At 43.4% G+C, this 16,947-nt stretch overlaps 2 protein-coding genes across 3 annotated transcripts in view; one reads left to right on the top strand and one right to left on the bottom strand.

Moving 5' to 3' along the window:
• Positions 1–4,799, top strand: part of KCTD20 (potassium channel tetramerization domain containing 20) — a 32,800-nt gene extending 28,001 nt beyond the window's left edge. For both annotated transcript variants that reach the window (XM_059400590.1, XM_059400591.1), the window contains one exon: positions 1,121–4,799. In XM_059400590.1, coding sequence (XP_059256573.1) covers positions 1,121–1,413 — 293 coding nt within the window. In that variant the 3' untranslated portion in view covers positions 1,414–4,799. The remainder of the gene's footprint in view (positions 1–1,120) is intronic.
• STK38 (serine/threonine kinase 38) overlaps positions 4,256–16,947 on the bottom strand; it is a 45,287-nt gene continuing 32,595 nt past the window's right edge. Inside the window, exons 10-14 of the mRNA XM_059400589.1 lie at positions 14,171–14,288; positions 12,993–13,116; positions 12,684–12,779; positions 11,667–11,761; positions 4,256–11,185 (exon numbers count right to left, since the gene is read on the bottom strand). Coding sequence (XP_059256572.1) covers positions 11,055–11,185; positions 11,667–11,761; positions 12,684–12,779; positions 12,993–13,116; positions 14,171–14,288 — 564 coding nt within the window. The 3' untranslated portion in view covers positions 4,256–11,054. The remainder of the gene's footprint in view (positions 11,186–11,666; positions 11,762–12,683; positions 12,780–12,992; positions 13,117–14,170; positions 14,289–16,947) is intronic.

The following is a 16,947-nucleotide window of genomic DNA, read 5'->3' as shown; positions in this document are numbered from 1 at the left end:
TTATTTTCAGTCATAAATGCTTTAAACCAGCTGCAGGAATAAGTTCGGTGTACTGCTTTGGGATAAAGAGCAGTGAGGGCTAAGGACACTGGGGGGTAAATGGAGCAGGGCCCGTGGGCTTGCCAAGTGAGAGAGCCATTCTACCAGCAGTCTTGGTGAGGATCTTTTGGGGATCGGGAAGGGTCCTTCTGAAAACTATAGCTTTGGAGACTCAAAATTTGGATTTATTCCACTAAGGAATGTCTGTGTGTATTAGTAGAATGGTTTGAAATGGTCGTGAGCAGGTGGCTCCCAACCTGTGTTCTCCATGGAAGGGTCTGAGACACTGATTCTTTGAGAATGCTGAAGCCGTCCTGGTCTCCCCTCATGAGTGTTTGACTCCTGTTTTGCTATTCTTGCTGTCTCAGTCTTACCTACAGAACCCATCAGGTCTTCACTGTGTGTGACTTAGGTTGGAATTGCAGGTGGGAAGAGATTTTTGAGGTCTATTAAACCTCTTTCCATTGTGTCCCTCCTTTGTCACTGGAAACCCCGGGAACAGGGTGATAAGGATTATTCCATTTCCCAGAGCAGCCCATCAGACTGTCCTACCATTAGAACATTCTTCCATGTATCTAGTAGATAACTTCCAATCTCTTCAGTCTTCCTTCTAGTTCTAGCCTCTGAAGCTACTCTAAAATTTCTCCCATTTCAGATATTTCAGGCAAATTCCCTGTCTTTTCTTTAAGCTACACATTACATGCTTTCTTAACCTTCTCCTACAGTGTGCTCTCTAAGCACTAGAGTTAGAGACTGGACTTCACCATGGCCTAGCAGGATTTCTCTTCTTTGGCACTGGTGCCAGTAAGTACAGGCTTCTGAAATTACTAAGAGGCTGTTCTTGCCCTGCCATTAGAGGAGATAGAATTTTTGTTACTTCCATTCCAGGAACAAGACCTACTAACCTGGATGGGTGGGAAGTGAGCATGTAGAATGTTGTTGGGAGTGGCAGGGCATGGTCAGAAGTCATTTCCCCAGCCTTTGAATTTGGGAGGAAATTAATGTGGTTAGAGAAGAGAAAGCATGGAATCTAGAATGGGTAACTTCCTGCAGTCATAAGAATGGCCTTCTTCTGTTTCAGGTTATCCTACCTGCAAAGAAAAAATTAAGAGAAGGCCTGGTGGCCGCTCCGAAGTAATCTATAACTATGTGCAGCGCCCCTTTATCCAGATGTCCTGGGAAAAGGAAGAAGGGAAGAGTCGCCATGTGGATTTCCAGTGTGTCCGAAGCAAATCCCTCACTAATCTGGTAGCTGCTGGAGAAGATGTCTTAGAGGACCAGGAGATATTAATGCACCACCCACCTCAAGTGGATGAACTTGACCGGCTGAATGCCCCACTTTCTCAGATGGCATCTAGCGACTTTCAGGATTAGGGCCAGCTGTGGACTGTGCCTCTTCGGAGCCCTTCTCTGTCTGGGATGCCCACAGCCAGTCCTTTCCATGGTTTGTCTCCCCCTGAGTGTCAGGAGACCTGCTTCTCCTTCCTTTCCCTTTCTCCCACAATTAGCGTGTGTCCTTGTCATTACTGAAAAGTCTGTGCCTCCAGCAAGGGATAAAAAAGCACTCACTGGTAAATAAGCTACCGGCTTTGCAGCAGCCCTGGTAACTTGAAAAATTTGGGTCTGGTGCCATTTACGGAGTCTTTGCACAACTGCAAAAAGCAGGAAAGGAAGTCAAGGCTCCTATTGCCTCATATTCATCAAAGCTGTCCTCTCATCCTTTATACCTTGTTTTTGGCTTTTTTGTTTGTCTTATACCAGGCAAGTTACTTAGCAGCAAAGGGACCAAACCTTAAAAAGAGACAATCTCTAGCTTCCATAAGCAGGCGGTAATAGGATTCTCATTAGGGGTCCGTGAAGATCCCATTCCTGGTGGCCTCTGTGCCCAGACCTGCATCTGGGAAGAACTAGGCTCTCATCTAAAACATTCAAAAAGATTTCTTAAGAGTTTAAATTAAGTTTTGTTTTTCATTAATGCAATGAATAGTTCAAAACCACACAGCTTCTTTGACAGAAGTCTGGTAATAGTGTAACAATGTTTATGAACCCTTTTTACTTTCAAGGTTTTTGAGTCTAAAGAAATTATTTGGAATGATCATTTGGAATGAAATTCACAACTCAAGTAGAAGAACCTGTTCAGATTAGGCCACTTTGATTATCATGGCTTGGAATGTGGTGTAAAGCCACAGGTCTTCTCCCTAAGCAGCACATTGCTGTGAGTGTGGCTGGGAAACTTTCCTTAGATGATATGACTGAAAGGCTTGCAAGAGATGGGCAGAAATTTCTCACAAGCACTCTGTTTCTCCATAGACTTGTAAAAGCTCCAGGGAAGAGGGCATTTAGGGTGAAGCTGGGTAGAGAATCATCACTTGCCCAGCCCTTGTCCCAGTGCAGAATTTTTCTTTGTATTTTTTTGGATATTCTTTACATACTGTGGGATTTTTTTTGGATCAGCATATTTGTCCTTGAAGTAGCCTATCACACTGCTCACACTAGGTTAGAAAACCATACTACTGTCATCCCCAAAGGACAGATGAATTGAAGGGGTATTAGGCCTAGTAATTTTGTTTCATCTGTTGGCTCCATTCATAATGCATGGTGTGTGACAGCACAGACCACTCCTCCTAGTACCGAACCATTTTCCCTTGTGTCCTCATGGCTATTAACAGCAGAGCTAAATTCAGAGTCTAGAGTCAGATGTTAAGTATCTAGGGATAATCTCCCATTTTATGGTAAAGGTTGGCCTTCTAATCACCTACCCAGAGCCTTTACTCATCACAGATTTCAAAAAGGTACATAGATTCCTTTAAGTTCTTTAAGATAACATGACTAGTTTTCTTAAATTCCATTCCCATAAGATACCATAGGGCAAGTTAGGTGATTCCATTTTGACTGCCATAGTTGTAGTCCTCCAAAGGTAAAGTCAGATGGTTGTCAAAAGCTGCTCTTTCCAGGCTTGAAGAACAAGAATGTTCTTAAGAAGGGTGTTCTCTGTGCGTGTGACCACAATCACAGTGGAGATCAATGCTCCATTCGTTATTCAGAAAATAGTAGTAGTAAGGGGTTAAACTGAGCCATCTCCCACCCAGAGTTCTGACTACCACTAGCATCTAGCTTGTAAGGCTGATGGTAAGTGTTAAAGTTTAGGGTGAGGGTTTTTTGTAGCCAGAGGGTAATTTTATGTCTGTGAAACTCCTTGACTCCTATTTGAGGTCAGGTTTATTTTTGACCATGCCAGTATTTCATTCTTCCCCACTGATAGGTGTCCAGCCCAGATAATCATTTAATGGTGCTTCCTTTCTGCTTCTTAGGTGACTTCCTTCCATGCCACCACAAAGGAAATCTCAATGAACTGTGTTAGTCTAGCAAGTGTAACTTCTGTTCTCCAGCTTCTCCATTAACATTCAAGTGTGAACATGCCGCAGCTAACACTCTAAAACCAGTTAGTCCTTGCTTAGGTAAAAAGCCAGGTATGAAAGTATGGTGTGTACTTCGCACTCTGTTCTGTGTAAGTGATTAATCTCCTCAGGCTTTCAAGAAATAGGTCTCCCTCCCTCCCTCCACCACCCAAACTGGGTTAATGTGCTTTTGGCCCCAACCCATGCGATGAACTGGAAATCTATACAGGTAAACCTGCCAGTGTCACTAGATGGTGGTGACGAAGGGAAAAGTGGGGCCCACAGGTCCCTTCTGGTGAAGAGGGAGGTCTCTTCTGCACCCACCTCCCTCCTGGCTTGGAGCCCAGCATCACTAATTTAGTAGCTCCCCTTAGCCATAGCTGCTATGTTCCTGGGGCCAAGACAGTCCATGATGGCAGGACCGCTCGGTCCCCACAGGGACAAGGGCTGGGGTGCAGTTATTCCCTTCAGAGTCCGTTACTGGCTAGCTGGGCAAGAGCTATTTCTAATAAAGGTGGAACTCAGGTTTGCTGGGTCTTTTGTTTTTCTTCTAAGTGCCTAAATAAGTAAGCCAGGCTGTGTATACTGAACCATCTTCATAAGATGGTTTTTCTCAGACTGTCTTACTCAGAGGTAGCTCAGCAAGCCAAGAGGAACCTGAATTTGAGATTTAGAATGCATCATTATCATGTGTTATTGATTGGGAAACATTTGGCATTGAGCTGGAGAGTGGGCAGAGTGTTAACGTGTGTCTGGTGAGATGATCATGGTTTCTCCAAAGTGGAGGAAGAATATTGAAAAGATGACAGCAAAAATGGTAAAGAAGCTAGAAGGTACATTTAATGTGTAATACATAATAGCAAATATTATTTTACAATAAATTCCAAGAAACCAGTATGTCATCTAATGTATACAGGTCTATGAAAATACTGTGGAATAAGCCCAGGAAGGAAGGAAGGATATATTTTCAGAAAACAATTGGCATAGGCTTTAAGTCAAATTGTCAAAGTGTGATATGGAGTCTTTTTTTTTTAATCAAGTTTCAATAGAAAGTTAAGAATCAAGGGGTTTTAGTAATTTATTCAATGCCACTTCTTGCCATTGTTTTGAAATTGTTAAAATGGGCATACGAGTTCAGAAAGCATACCTGCTGCCTTCACTGGGGGACATGGAGCCACATTCTTGCTCTGGGTGGGATCACTTCTGCAGGAGAACATTACATATTCTCTTAAAGGCAAAATGCTTGTAGATTTTGCCTCTTTACTTTGTATTTACTTTTTTAAATTGCACTTGTTCACCTACAGTGTTTACGAAATCCTTTATGTGGGATGCTTTTTCTATAATAAAATATTATCATTTGTGTCCATGTTGTTTTTTTAGCAGAAAATAAAGCCAAAAGTCAAGATGTTCAAAGGGACCCAAAACAGCATCTTGACTGCCCAGAACAGAACCTCTTTTCTGTGCCACAGGGTCACTTTGAGTCAGGGCATGCCCTTCCCATTCTACTGTCTATAACTCAGTTCCAAAACCCTAATATTCTGCCTTCTTGAGTTCCTGGCTCATTTACATTCAAGACCTCCTGAATCCTCACATCCAACTACGTAGGACCCCCACAAAGTCAAGTATAAATCTGGAATGTAAGAGGACTCATAGACTTTTATGTTCTGGTTTCGAACAAGCAAGGAGCCGTGGCAGGAATGAAAGGCAGTTCCCTTGGAAACATTGCTGTAAAGCTTCTGGCTCCTCCTTTGATCTGATTTGGCCCAACTCTAGTCAGGTGCCTCGGAGTTCCTCAGCTCACTTAGTCTGGGAGCTTATTGGTGATCCAACTTCAAGGGGTACTAAAGCCAGCATCTCCCCAGCAGGCCCGCCTTTACCAGTAGAGGTAAGGACATGCTCTGAAGACATAACCTGCTTGGTATATTCTGTGCCAAGCACTGCACGGCCACAGGGACACAATAACCAGAACGTAGTTCCTCTTCCTAGGGGTTTTTATACTTGTGGGGAAAACAGAGATCTATGAATAGTCCAGGTCACTCAGGAAAACCAAAAGGATAGAGCAGCCAGTTTTTTTTGTTTGTTTTTTTTGTTTGTTTGTTTGTTTGTTTGTTTGTTTTAAGATTTTATTTATTTATTTGACAGACAGAGATCACAAGTAGACAGAGAAGCAGGCAGAGAGAGAGAGAAGAGGAAGCAGGCTCTCTGCTGAGCAGTGAGCGCAATGTGGGGCTCGATCCCAGGACCCTGAGATCATGACCTGAGCCGAAGGCAGAGGCTTTAACCCACTGAGCCACCCAGGCGCCCCGAGCAGCCAGTTTTTACCATGAGAGTTCACAAGAGAATTCTAGAAGTGATAACGTGAACCAAGTCATGAAGAATGAATACTCGTTCATGATCCATGAACATGCAGGGAGGAGGTATTTCAGACCAATTAACTATGAGCAAAGATGCAAAGGTGAAATCATCAGGGAAGATGGGGTGATGGGGTGATGCAGAGATGAAGCCAGAGCGAGGAACGACCATTCTACCTCAAAGGTGTTTGCTCTCATTTATATAAACCACTGGGAGCCTGAACAGGTTTTGTGCAGGAGAACGACATGATCAAACCTGAAACTTGAATTTCTTTGGAAGCAGGGAGGGCAGCGGACTTGAAAGGGGAAGGGCCAGGGACAGAGTTCAGCTAAGGGGTCACTGCAGTAGATGGAGAAAGAAACAAAGGCACTGGTGGGACAGATGGCCATGCCCCAGAGTTTTGCTTGTTTACGACAGGAGCTGTAAAACACGTTTCCAACTGGACAGCTGAGTAGACGGAGTCAAAAAGGTAATGGGGGGCGCCTGGGTGGCTCAGAGGGTTAAGCCTCTGCCTTCGGCTCAGGTCATGATCCCAGGGTGCTGGAATCGAGCCCCACATCGGGCTCTGCTCAGTGGGGAACCTGCTTCCTCCTCTCTCTCTGCCTGCCTCTCTGCCTGCTTGTGATCTCTCTGTCCAATAAATAAAATATTTTAAAAAAAAAAAAAAAAAAGAAGGTAATGGGATGCAAGAGGAACTCCATTTGGAGTAGTATTAGTTTGAGCCTTAACAAGGCCTTCCAGATGGTGATGTCTAAGGGCTCTTGGCTATATGTGATCTAGAGTTCTGGGGATGGAGCTGGGAAGCTGGTCACTTTGATGACTTCACCACAAAAAATGGAAGCTGAAGCCACGGTGTTGGGGAGATCACTGAGATCACATGAGTAAAAAGAGGGCAAAGGCATTGCTTGGATGATTACTAGCATTTAAGTGGTGGCGAGGGAAAGAAGTCCGTAAGAACAGTTTTTTGCGGGTTTTTTGAAGTTAACAGTATGCGTGCAACAGGTTGATCAAGTAAGATGAGGGCTGAAAGGGCTCCTGGGTGACTCAGCTAAGCAAGCTACCTTTGGCTCAGGTGCTGATCCTGGGGTCACAGGATTGAACTCCACAGTGCGGGTGGGGGGGGGGGTCCCTGCTCAGCGGGAAGCCTGCTTCTGCCTCTGCCGCTGCCCCTCTTCCCCCTGCTCTCCTCTCTCAAATAAATAAAATCTAAAAAAACAAAAACCCACAATGAGGGCTGAAGGGAAGTCAATGGCTACGGCAGTCAGGACATGCATGACCAGAGGAATGACAATGAAAATGAATAGTATGCTTTATACTTGGAATAATGAAAACATGTTTTCACATTAAGGACAGAAATTAGATGAGGTGAAGTGGAAGAAGGAAATGAAGAAGTAACAAAGACCCCCGAGTGTTCCTTCCAAAGTAACAACTCCACGCCTCTGCCATAGCACAAGACCAAACCTACTGGCCTCCAAAATCCTGGGCTGTATCACCTCTACAAGTCACTGCAACTAAAAAACTTCTGGAAGCTTCCCTCAGCTTCCCTAACAACTCTAAGTCAGCTTCACAGTCTGCTACACTGTGGTACTGCATGCTGTTAAGCCACTTGGTGGGAATTCTGGAATTGCTCTGCAGTCCAGGACCATGATAGGCTCCCCAGTGCCTCCCAGAGTGCCCAGCACTGTGCTCTCTGTGTGATGGACGCTTCAGTATGATTTGGGCTGAAAGTATGCCTGAAAATGCATCATAGCGGTTGCTTTTAGGTCAGTGTTGACTTTCACAGGTCATTCCAGGGAAATGTAAACTACCTTGCAAAGGAAACTACCCACGGAATCCTTTGAGTTCAAGAAAAAATACCACTTGAAGCTACACACATAGGCCCAGGAGAGACAAACAGGAGAGAATGAAACCCGAATACGCCTTCCATATAAGCTATTCAGAGAGAAAGCATTAGCAGTTGATGGCAGAGAACTCCTATTACGCCATACAGATGAGCTTGGAACCTGCGACCTGCTATTCAGAGCCTGAATATTAATCCCAAAGGAACTCACCTGTAGCTTACCTTTTTTTTTTTTTTAAACATTTTATTTGTTTGATAGTGAGAAAGACAGAGAGAGAGCACACACACAAGTAGGGGGAGCAGCAGGCAGAGGGAGAAGCAGGCCCTCTGCTGAGCAGGGAGCCCGATGCGGGGCTTGATCCCAGGACCCTGGAATCATGACCTGAGCCGAAGGCAGACACCTAACGACTGAGCCACCCAGGCGCCCCTGTAGCTTACTTTTGAAAGTAATTCTAAAAGAAACAGGTACTGGGGCACCTGGCTGGCTCAGTCGGTAGAGAGTGTGATGCCTGATCTCAGTCGTAAGTTCAAGCCCAATGTTGGGTGTGGAACCTACTTTGAAAAAAACTAAAAAAGAAAAACAGGTACTGAAGAAAATCCTGATGCACCCCTGAATCAAGAAGAGACTGGGTGACATCAGTACGCAGTTTCACTTCTGTGGGCAGTATGGTTCGAGTCCTATTTCCTAACCCCCCCCTTAAGAGAGTGGGAAGCAGAACTATCTGCGAGGAGCACCAATACCAAACGAATGGTTTCCAACATATTTCTTGAAATCCTTAAGTTTTGCAAAGACAACATATATTCTGGCTGTGTTCAGCTTCCTCCTGCCCGCACTTCAGACCCTGGATGGCCTTTGCTCTCCTTGCCTCTTTCTGAGGCTCCTCTCCCTAACCCAGAGAAGGGGCTAATGAGGGGACCCCACAGGACTCCGGCTCTGGTGGACCCAGAGGGCTTGGCAGAAGTCCTGTCCTGAGAGCCTGTGAGGTTCCTGGTCAACCCCAGGCTGGGTAAACAGCTGTACGAATGTCCACCAACTGACAGCACTTGTCGGCAGGTGCCCCCTTAGCCCTGCTGCAGGGGAGAGAGCCCACTGCCCCGCAAGCCTGAGCCAGGTGGGAAGAACACATGCAGCCAACAGAAGATGGGTCTCTTTGTACAAACCAACTCAGAAGACTCCTCAGGGAAAAAAACAGGCCCCAGCCTCCCTGAGACAGAAAAGCACGTTGCCTAAACATGGTGATGAAGTGTTCCAAAGATACACAAACGGGTTCAAAGAAGCGACCAGCAATCTGGTCCCTGTCAGTTACAAGCCACATTTGCTTTATTTATTTTTTTTTCCTTTAAAATTTTATCTATTTGAGAGAGAGCACAAGCGGGGTGGGGGGGCAGAGGGAGAGGGAGAAGCAGGCTCCCCACTGAGCAGAGAGCCCAATGTGGGGCTCGATCCCAGGACCCTGAGATCATGACCTGAGCTGAAGGCAGACGATTAACCGACTAAGCCACCCAGGTGCCCCCACATTTGCTTTAAAACACATCATATTCACACTGTTTTCACACTGTTTATTCAGAAGTCTAAAATGTGGGCATTTTCCCCTAAAACAAATCATACCTTGCCACTCCCCACACACAGACTATCACCACTCCTGTGAACTTTTCTCTACCGTGCTTACCACACATACTTGCAAAACACCTGGGGGTCAAAACCTCAACTATTTGGTAATACAAAGGAACTACAAAGTGACACAAAAGAGTCTCATTTACTTCCTTTTCACTAGCAGAGCATGAATGAAAGATTAAGGGGCAAACATTACCTTCATCCAAAGTTAATACTTCCCTAATATTCTCTTTTTTCTTCCTCTAAGACATTAAAACCCAAAGCAGTTTCATTTACTACTATAACTCTGATATCCCATTTTTCGTTTCTGAATGGCTCAGCCAGGACATACTTTCAAGTTGATTTTATCCTCAAGACTGGCAGAAAGCGGCCTCCCAGCTACAGCTTGGCCATGATGCTTTGCAACAGGCAAAATCACCACACAGGTACAAATGATGCTTTCAGAGTTATCAACAATTTTAAAATAATGCATTAATATAGAGCCTCCACATTTTTCTGATGCAGCAAAATTCCTCTGAAGGTGGTGGCATCTGTGAAAGAAAAGGCACTTTGTGCTAAAATTCCGAGGGTCTCTCTTGAGAATGCCACAGCAGAGGCCTGGTCAGCCCAGGCTGCAGGCTACCCTTTAGGGTAGAGAGGAGCATCCCCCAGGAAGGCATCTGCAAAGGAAATATCTGTAATCATGATTCCAAGGCAAAATGGTTACTTAAATTGGAGAGGACAAATACAAAGACCGACAGAAGACAAAGCACAGTTGCACCAAGGACTGGGGAGTGAACTTTACAGGGATTGGTAGGCTGGCTCTGCACTTTCTATTGGGCTGGTTCCTTAGCTTCCAAGGAGGTTCTGGAGACCGAGCAGGAGCAGCACCTTAGCCAAGAGAGTATCAGGCCTGCTGCCTCAGCCTGGACTCTCCCCGCTGTGTTCCCAGGACCAGAGTGAGTTCCTGCTGGCAGCACCTGTGGCTACTGCTGGTCCAAGACAACATCCGTCTGAGGGATTTTCTGATCCAGCCATGAAGAGACGGGAAGGGTTTGCCACATGATCTGGCAGTCCTTGGCAAAGCCCAGTGGCTCGGGTCTTCTGAGATCAACAACAGATCACACTAGTATCCCCCATCAACACTCAGAAAAGCAGCACGAGTGTTTTAGACGGGCAGGAGGAGAGAAATCGATGGATTGAGGGTCTTTATCCTAGTACCATAAATAAAGTGCACCATGAATGGAGGCTAACAGGAGCCACTCGCCCCAGGCCGAGGTACGGGGAGAAACCACCATCACCACCCACTCAGAGGATGGTGGATCATTTCCTTCAGCCAGAATGCTGGCTGCTGAGGCTTTCGTTATTGCTTTATTTCCTTAGTACTATGGAACTTTTAGCTGTAAAGGAAAAAGAAATACTTGGTGGGCTTGGCAGAAAGCACGTCTGTCATAAAATCACAGAAATTGGCTAATAGTCAATAAGTCTATGTTACAATCTCAGTAATATTTGATGATGGCTGTTGTTTCTTCTTCATTCTTATGAACTTAGGAAAAAAAGTTTTTCAAAACCTCTATCAAATTGGCTCAGGAGGTTTCCAAAGAAGCAGTACAGCTGTTATGGCCGATGTGGTAGAAATGGCTGTCTCTGTTCTACAGGTTTCCAGTGTATTATGGAAGAGAATTCACTTACTGTCACATTCAGGAGAGTTTACCATGACACACTGGGGGGTTCCATAAACTTCTTGGAAACTCTTTCAAAAGACTGTGTGAGAGGAAAACCGTAATCATGTACCAATAACTCCGCTCCACTGAGAATTGTTTCAAGGATACTATTTGGCTGCTTTCATGTAGGAAGGTATTGCCCCCCGAGCCGTCAGGCCCTCAAAGCGCTTGTATGTGTAATTGATGAAGACCCAGTCTTTGTTCTTGTAGTCAGTCTCAGGGTGATTACTGGTAGCCACTGGAAAAGAAACAGATGTGAGAGTTGATTCACCGTCTTACTCCAAGGGACTACTCAGTACCGAGGACATGACATTGGGAAGAAGAGAACCACAGTTTCTACTTGGGAAAAATTGTTTTTCAATCTGTGAATCTTCTACGTTTGCTTATCTATGTTCTTTGAACCTCCTATTTTTCACAAATATTTTTAAAGTTTTACTTCCCCATTTCTGTCACTTCAGGTTACCTAACCTTTAATTTAGTAAATAAAAACAAAAGAAAAAAACCTTATGATTTCCCCACCCCGTCCAGCACTGAACATGGGAGTCTGTATTCATTCTCCACTGAATAGGGCACCGCTGCTTCCCAGCACCAGCACTAGAAAACACTTAAAAAGAATGTGAAGAACTAAAATTCCTCTGGCTGACCTATAAACACAACCCCAAGACTGAGGGGCAATAATGTGCTTATAATGCAGCAGGAGGCACTGTTGGTGATGTTACCTGTTGGCTTAAGAATATCAGATTCTGGAAACTCATCGAAGTTTGAGGTATCATCAATGCTTTTGATCTCAATAGATATTGCAGCAGGTCTCTCTCTGCCAAGAACAGACATGATTACTATGGTTAGTAACCATGTGGATCACAGCTAATTAAGTCTTTCTCCACAGAGCCCCCTGGCCTGACATGGGGAGAATATCCACTGGCGGGCAGGAGCTATTTTCTCTGAAAAGCTTCGGACACTGAGCAACCATGCCACTTGGCCACATCCAGATAAAATGAGAAAACAGAACTAACAATGATCCATAGCTGGAAATAAAGACAAAAATCATGAGAAAAATTAAAATCCCAAGTTAATGCACTGCCCTCATGACTGTAAAAAGGGGAACTAACCCTTTGGGCGCCCCCTCAGGTGGGGTTCTGTCCTTCTACTGGAGATGCTAATGAAGAAAGGGTTAAAAACATGGCAAAAAGCAGCCAAAGGTAAAACTCTGAATACTGCAAATCAGAACTCAATCATGGAAGAGAGGACAATGTATTCACCTTTGGTTTGGCAACTGCCCAATGCCAAACACCAGGTGAGAAGGGCTGCTGCGGGCCACCCTCCACAGTCCTCCACAGCCCGAGGTGGCCAGCTCACTCTCCCTCCACACGCCCCTTCTGACTCCAGCTTCCTGTGGCCAGGGACAGCCCTGTTGGCAGCTCCCAACACTACAGAAGTTGGAGTGTTCTAGGTAAAAGCAAGGGCAACACACTTCTTAGGTTCTCCCTTCACCATGGAACCCAAATGTCACTTCACTCAGGAAATAACTGCTAGCTTCACCACATCCCCTGGCACATGGCTGATGGAAAGCCCCAGCTCCCAACCCTCACCACGAAGGAAAACCAAGAGAAAACCCTGAGTTTCTAAGAAGTCCTCTTCCCTTACCTGGTTTGCCAATAATGGTGCTTCTAATAAATTAGTATGGAGCAAATTATAGCCTTTCTGAAGTAATCCTGAAAGTTTTTATATGGATATACCTGATGTGTTCCCAGTCAACGCCTTCAAAAAAAGAATTACTTTTGATTTCCTCAACTCCAGGGGCTCCAATTCTATGTTCCCACTCACAGCAGAATCTGGAAAAGACAGAAGCCTTTCAGCATACCTCACATAGTCTCTTTGGAGAAAGAAAAGGAATAACTCCCCCCACCACCACCTTTTTTTAAAGAGAGAAATGGGAGAGAGCAGGGGACAGACCCAGGTAATAATTTAAGTTTAAAAAAAAAAATGAATTCACTCATGTCAAAAAACCTGGATGGGAGGTGGGGGAGATGTTCTCTGACTAATACCTCAAAATTAGATCCTTGGCTTTCTCAGAGATAGGAACTTCTGGAGGAAAAGTCAAAGTTTCTTTCCAGTTCATCACCTTCTTATATGTCTCTTGAGGGGTCTCAGAACAGAAAGGTGGGTAGCCTGTAATAAAAAAGGAACTTCGGAGCTTTGACACTCCAGAACTTTGAATCTGACGAAGAGCATTCTCCTTAATATGATTCTATACATCTTTAGGCCTCCACATAACCTCTTCCGTGACTTCCATTCATTCCAGAAAACATCTAATTTTTCATTTTCCCCTCAAACTCCTAGGCCTAAAGTGAATTTGTGCTTCTGGTGCCACAAGGGAAGCAGCTAACAGCTGAAGCTGGAAAAGGAAAGGAGGACAAGCACAGCCTTGCACATGTGCACCCTGTGCTCCAAGAAGAAATGAAAGGATGAAACATCACTGAGAAACGACCTTGTCCTTGGAATATCGTTATATAGGTAAAGTGCTAAACAAGTTGAATAGGAAAAAAGCTTGGGTTTTAAAGGTGACCACCATGCCTCTTCTTGAGAACAACAGACAAGGGGATAAATACTCTCAGACCATATTACTTGGCATGGCCTCTACACAGATCATATCCACCTCCACAGGCATCCATCCAAAGTTCCCAAAGACAGCGCAGCCAGAAGCCATACTAGTCGGCCGCCGACTCACGCACTCAGGACTGCCATGGACACACTTCCTCTCCTCGTGCTCTCGGGCATATGGCCACCCGCCCCGTCACAGTGTCCCCTAAATACACAGACACACCATACCAATAAGAGGGAGAGAGATCAGAGGGTTCATGCTCTGAAGGCTTAGAGAGAGGAAGGGGTCAGCAAGGAAGTAAAGAGTACGTGAAGCCAAAGCCCAGTTAAAGTTCTCACATACAATGAAGTGGAGGAAATGCTAGAGACTGAAAGAGCTGCTAGGAGAGGATGAAAAAGGGGAAGAACAGGATAAATAAACAACAAAGCAACCACAAGGTGCCAGGAAGCCAGACACTAAAGTTGACTATTTGAAGGCCACAAGCTTTCTACCTACGAGACTTCACGTTAAAAGACAAGAGGGGAAAAGTGCTTAGATCACCCCCAACTGAAACAGTCTATTATCAATATGGGACTCTTTCCTGGCTTTACAGAAAAAGTCCTCTGAAAGCATGCAACTTACCGATGAGCATCTCATACATGATCACCCCAAGCGACCACCAATCACAGAGCTTGTTGTACCCGGTCTGCATGAACACCTCAGGAGCAATGTAGTCAGGAGTGCCTACCGTGGAGAAGGCCTGAAACACGTACCATACATCAGGGGGGCCCCGCAGGCAGGAGGGTGCCCAGAGTTCTGTTCTAGAGACCAAAGGTTCCAAGCACCACCTACAGCTACCCACAAACTAACTGAGCAGGATACCCCATAGCTTCACGGCAAAACTGATTTGCCAGAGCACTTCCAAAACAAACAATAACGCTTGGTCAGGGAGGCAAGAGACCATTCCTAAATAGAGCCAAAGCCCATGGTCAATCAGGACAGAGGTATCCATCTTAACAACTTGTACCGTGGTTTACTGAGCACCCAGTGAGTGAGTGCACGGCTCCATACTTCTTGTATACTTCGGAGCCTATTTCGTCCTGACACAACTTAGCAAAGGGCTTTACCAGAAGATAAAAAAATGTGACGCCCAAAACAGCTTTGTTCATGGGCTCAGGACTAATTAAGTGGCAGAACTCAGTTTGAAAATGAAATACCTTGTCTAAATTATTCCTTTTTCTGTTATAAATATTCCTTGATTTGGCAAAGTCAGAAAGGGAAGCTTTATTATTACAAGTTACTCATATCCTATAGGTTAGAAATTTATGTCTATTTACCAAACATACTCATTTATATAAACAGTTCTTAGGGAATCTTTTCTAAATTCAAGTAATCTGCTCTCATATACCAGGACTACAATACTCAAAGCCTGCCAGTGTGCTCAGCATTTGAGGGTTTATCACATAGAAGACTCTAATCTAAGCACTTTGACATTATAGAATTTCTAACATAAAAAATAACACCTGTTATTTTGAAAATGTTTATTATGGAATGCTGCAAACATACAGGAAAAAAAAATAGCATACAACACAGCTGTACCTATTGCCCATATTAAACAGAGGTTAATCATCTGCCATATTTGTTGTAGATCAGTTGTGTTGTTTTTAAAGACAAAAAACGATAGGAACAATTAAAACCATAGTCCCTTCCTCCTTCCTTACTGAAGTCAAAACCACCCTGAAGTTGCTGTGCTATGCTTATATGAAGATCTGCATAAATGACATAATATTACTTCCTGAATATTTCCACTTTTAATAAAGGGTTTCACTTGGTACTTGTTAGTCTACAATGCTACAACTTGTGTTGACTCAACATTATGATTTTGCCATTTATTCAGGTAGCTCTGGTTCATCCATTTCACTGCTATACACGTACTCCATTATACAAATGTCACGATGTTTTGTTTTTTATCCATTCTCCTGTGGCTTCCAATGTCTCACTATGACAACACCTAAATAAACATTCCTGCAACCCCTCTTGGCCACTAGAGCAAGAATTTCTCTAAAGGATCTATCAGGAGGAGTACCACTGGGTCTTGCATTATGAACATCTTCAACTTAGACATCTTCCAACTGTCCTCCAAAGGTTTATACCTATTTAAACACCTGCTGTGGGGATGAGCTCCTGGTGTTCCATATCTCACCAACACCTGGTTCTGTCAGACTTTTTAATTTTTGCCAATCTGATGAATATGAAATGGGATCTTGCTGTTTTAATTTACATTTCCTTTATTTCTAGCAAGGTTGATCATGTATTCGTTCACTGATTAGCCGATTAGATCTTTTTTTCTCTGAATTCTAGTTCGGATCCTTTGCCCATTCATTTTTTAGTTGCATTATCTTTTTTCTTATTGATTCGCAGGAATTCTCTATGAATCCAGGGCATTAATCCCAATTCAGGACATAATCCTTTACATACTGGAAATAACTTCCCCCTGTGTGAGGTTATTTTTATTACGGTTTTTAAGTGCTGCTATATATTATATATACCAAAAAATATGTAATTATCAAGTTATGAAGCATAATAATGAATAACCATGAGTTCAACTAAAGAAATGACATTACTAATGTCATTAGAACTGAACATGCACTCCTCTCCTTTCCATCCTCCTGCCTTTCCTAACCCCTATGGTTCAATTTTGTTTATCATTCCTCTGCTTTTAAAAAGATATTTAATTTTGCCCCACATTTGTCTCTAAATGAGATCTTAGCTTTATTTTGGGACTTTGCAATTTGGGATCATTCTACATGCAGTCTTCTGCTCCTTGATTTTTTTCTTCTCAACATTTTGTTCCTGAAATTGATCCATGATGTTCCATGTAGTTGTAAATCAATTCCTTTCACTGCTGTAAAACATTTTACCCCACAGTGAAACCATTTTCTGTCAGTGGGACACAGGGTTATTTCCAGTTTTTTGTTATTACAAAAATGTAATAAACATTCTTATACATGGCTTCTGGTTCACAAGTGCAAATTTTTTCAGACCATATGACTATGGGTAGAATCACTGGGTTGTAGGGTATGTACATGAACTATAACATAATTCCAAAGTAGCGGAACCATATGTGGCTTATCATTTGTTTATGTCTTTCCATATATAAAGGGGTTTTTTTCTTTAAAGTAAAATCAAATTTTCCTTTATGATTTGTACTTCTTGTATCTTAATGTTTTTTAAAAATCCTTCATTACTCCAAGATCACCCTTTCAAGATCACCCTATAATATTTTAAAATTTTTAAATTTAAATTTAAAATTATTTAAAAATTTTAAAAATGTTAAAGGTTTTAAGTTTTTTTATTTTATTATTTTTATTTTTCCATCTACAACTTATTTTTTATATACTATAAAGTAGGAATCCATT

This window comes from Mustela nigripes, chromosome 5 (genome assembly GCF_022355385.1).
Source record: "Mustela nigripes isolate SB6536 chromosome 5, MUSNIG.SB6536, whole genome shotgun sequence".
Classification (NCBI taxonomy): domain Eukaryota; kingdom Metazoa; phylum Chordata; class Mammalia; order Carnivora; family Mustelidae; genus Mustela; species Mustela nigripes.
This window is presented reverse-complemented; position numbering and strand designations above follow the sequence as displayed.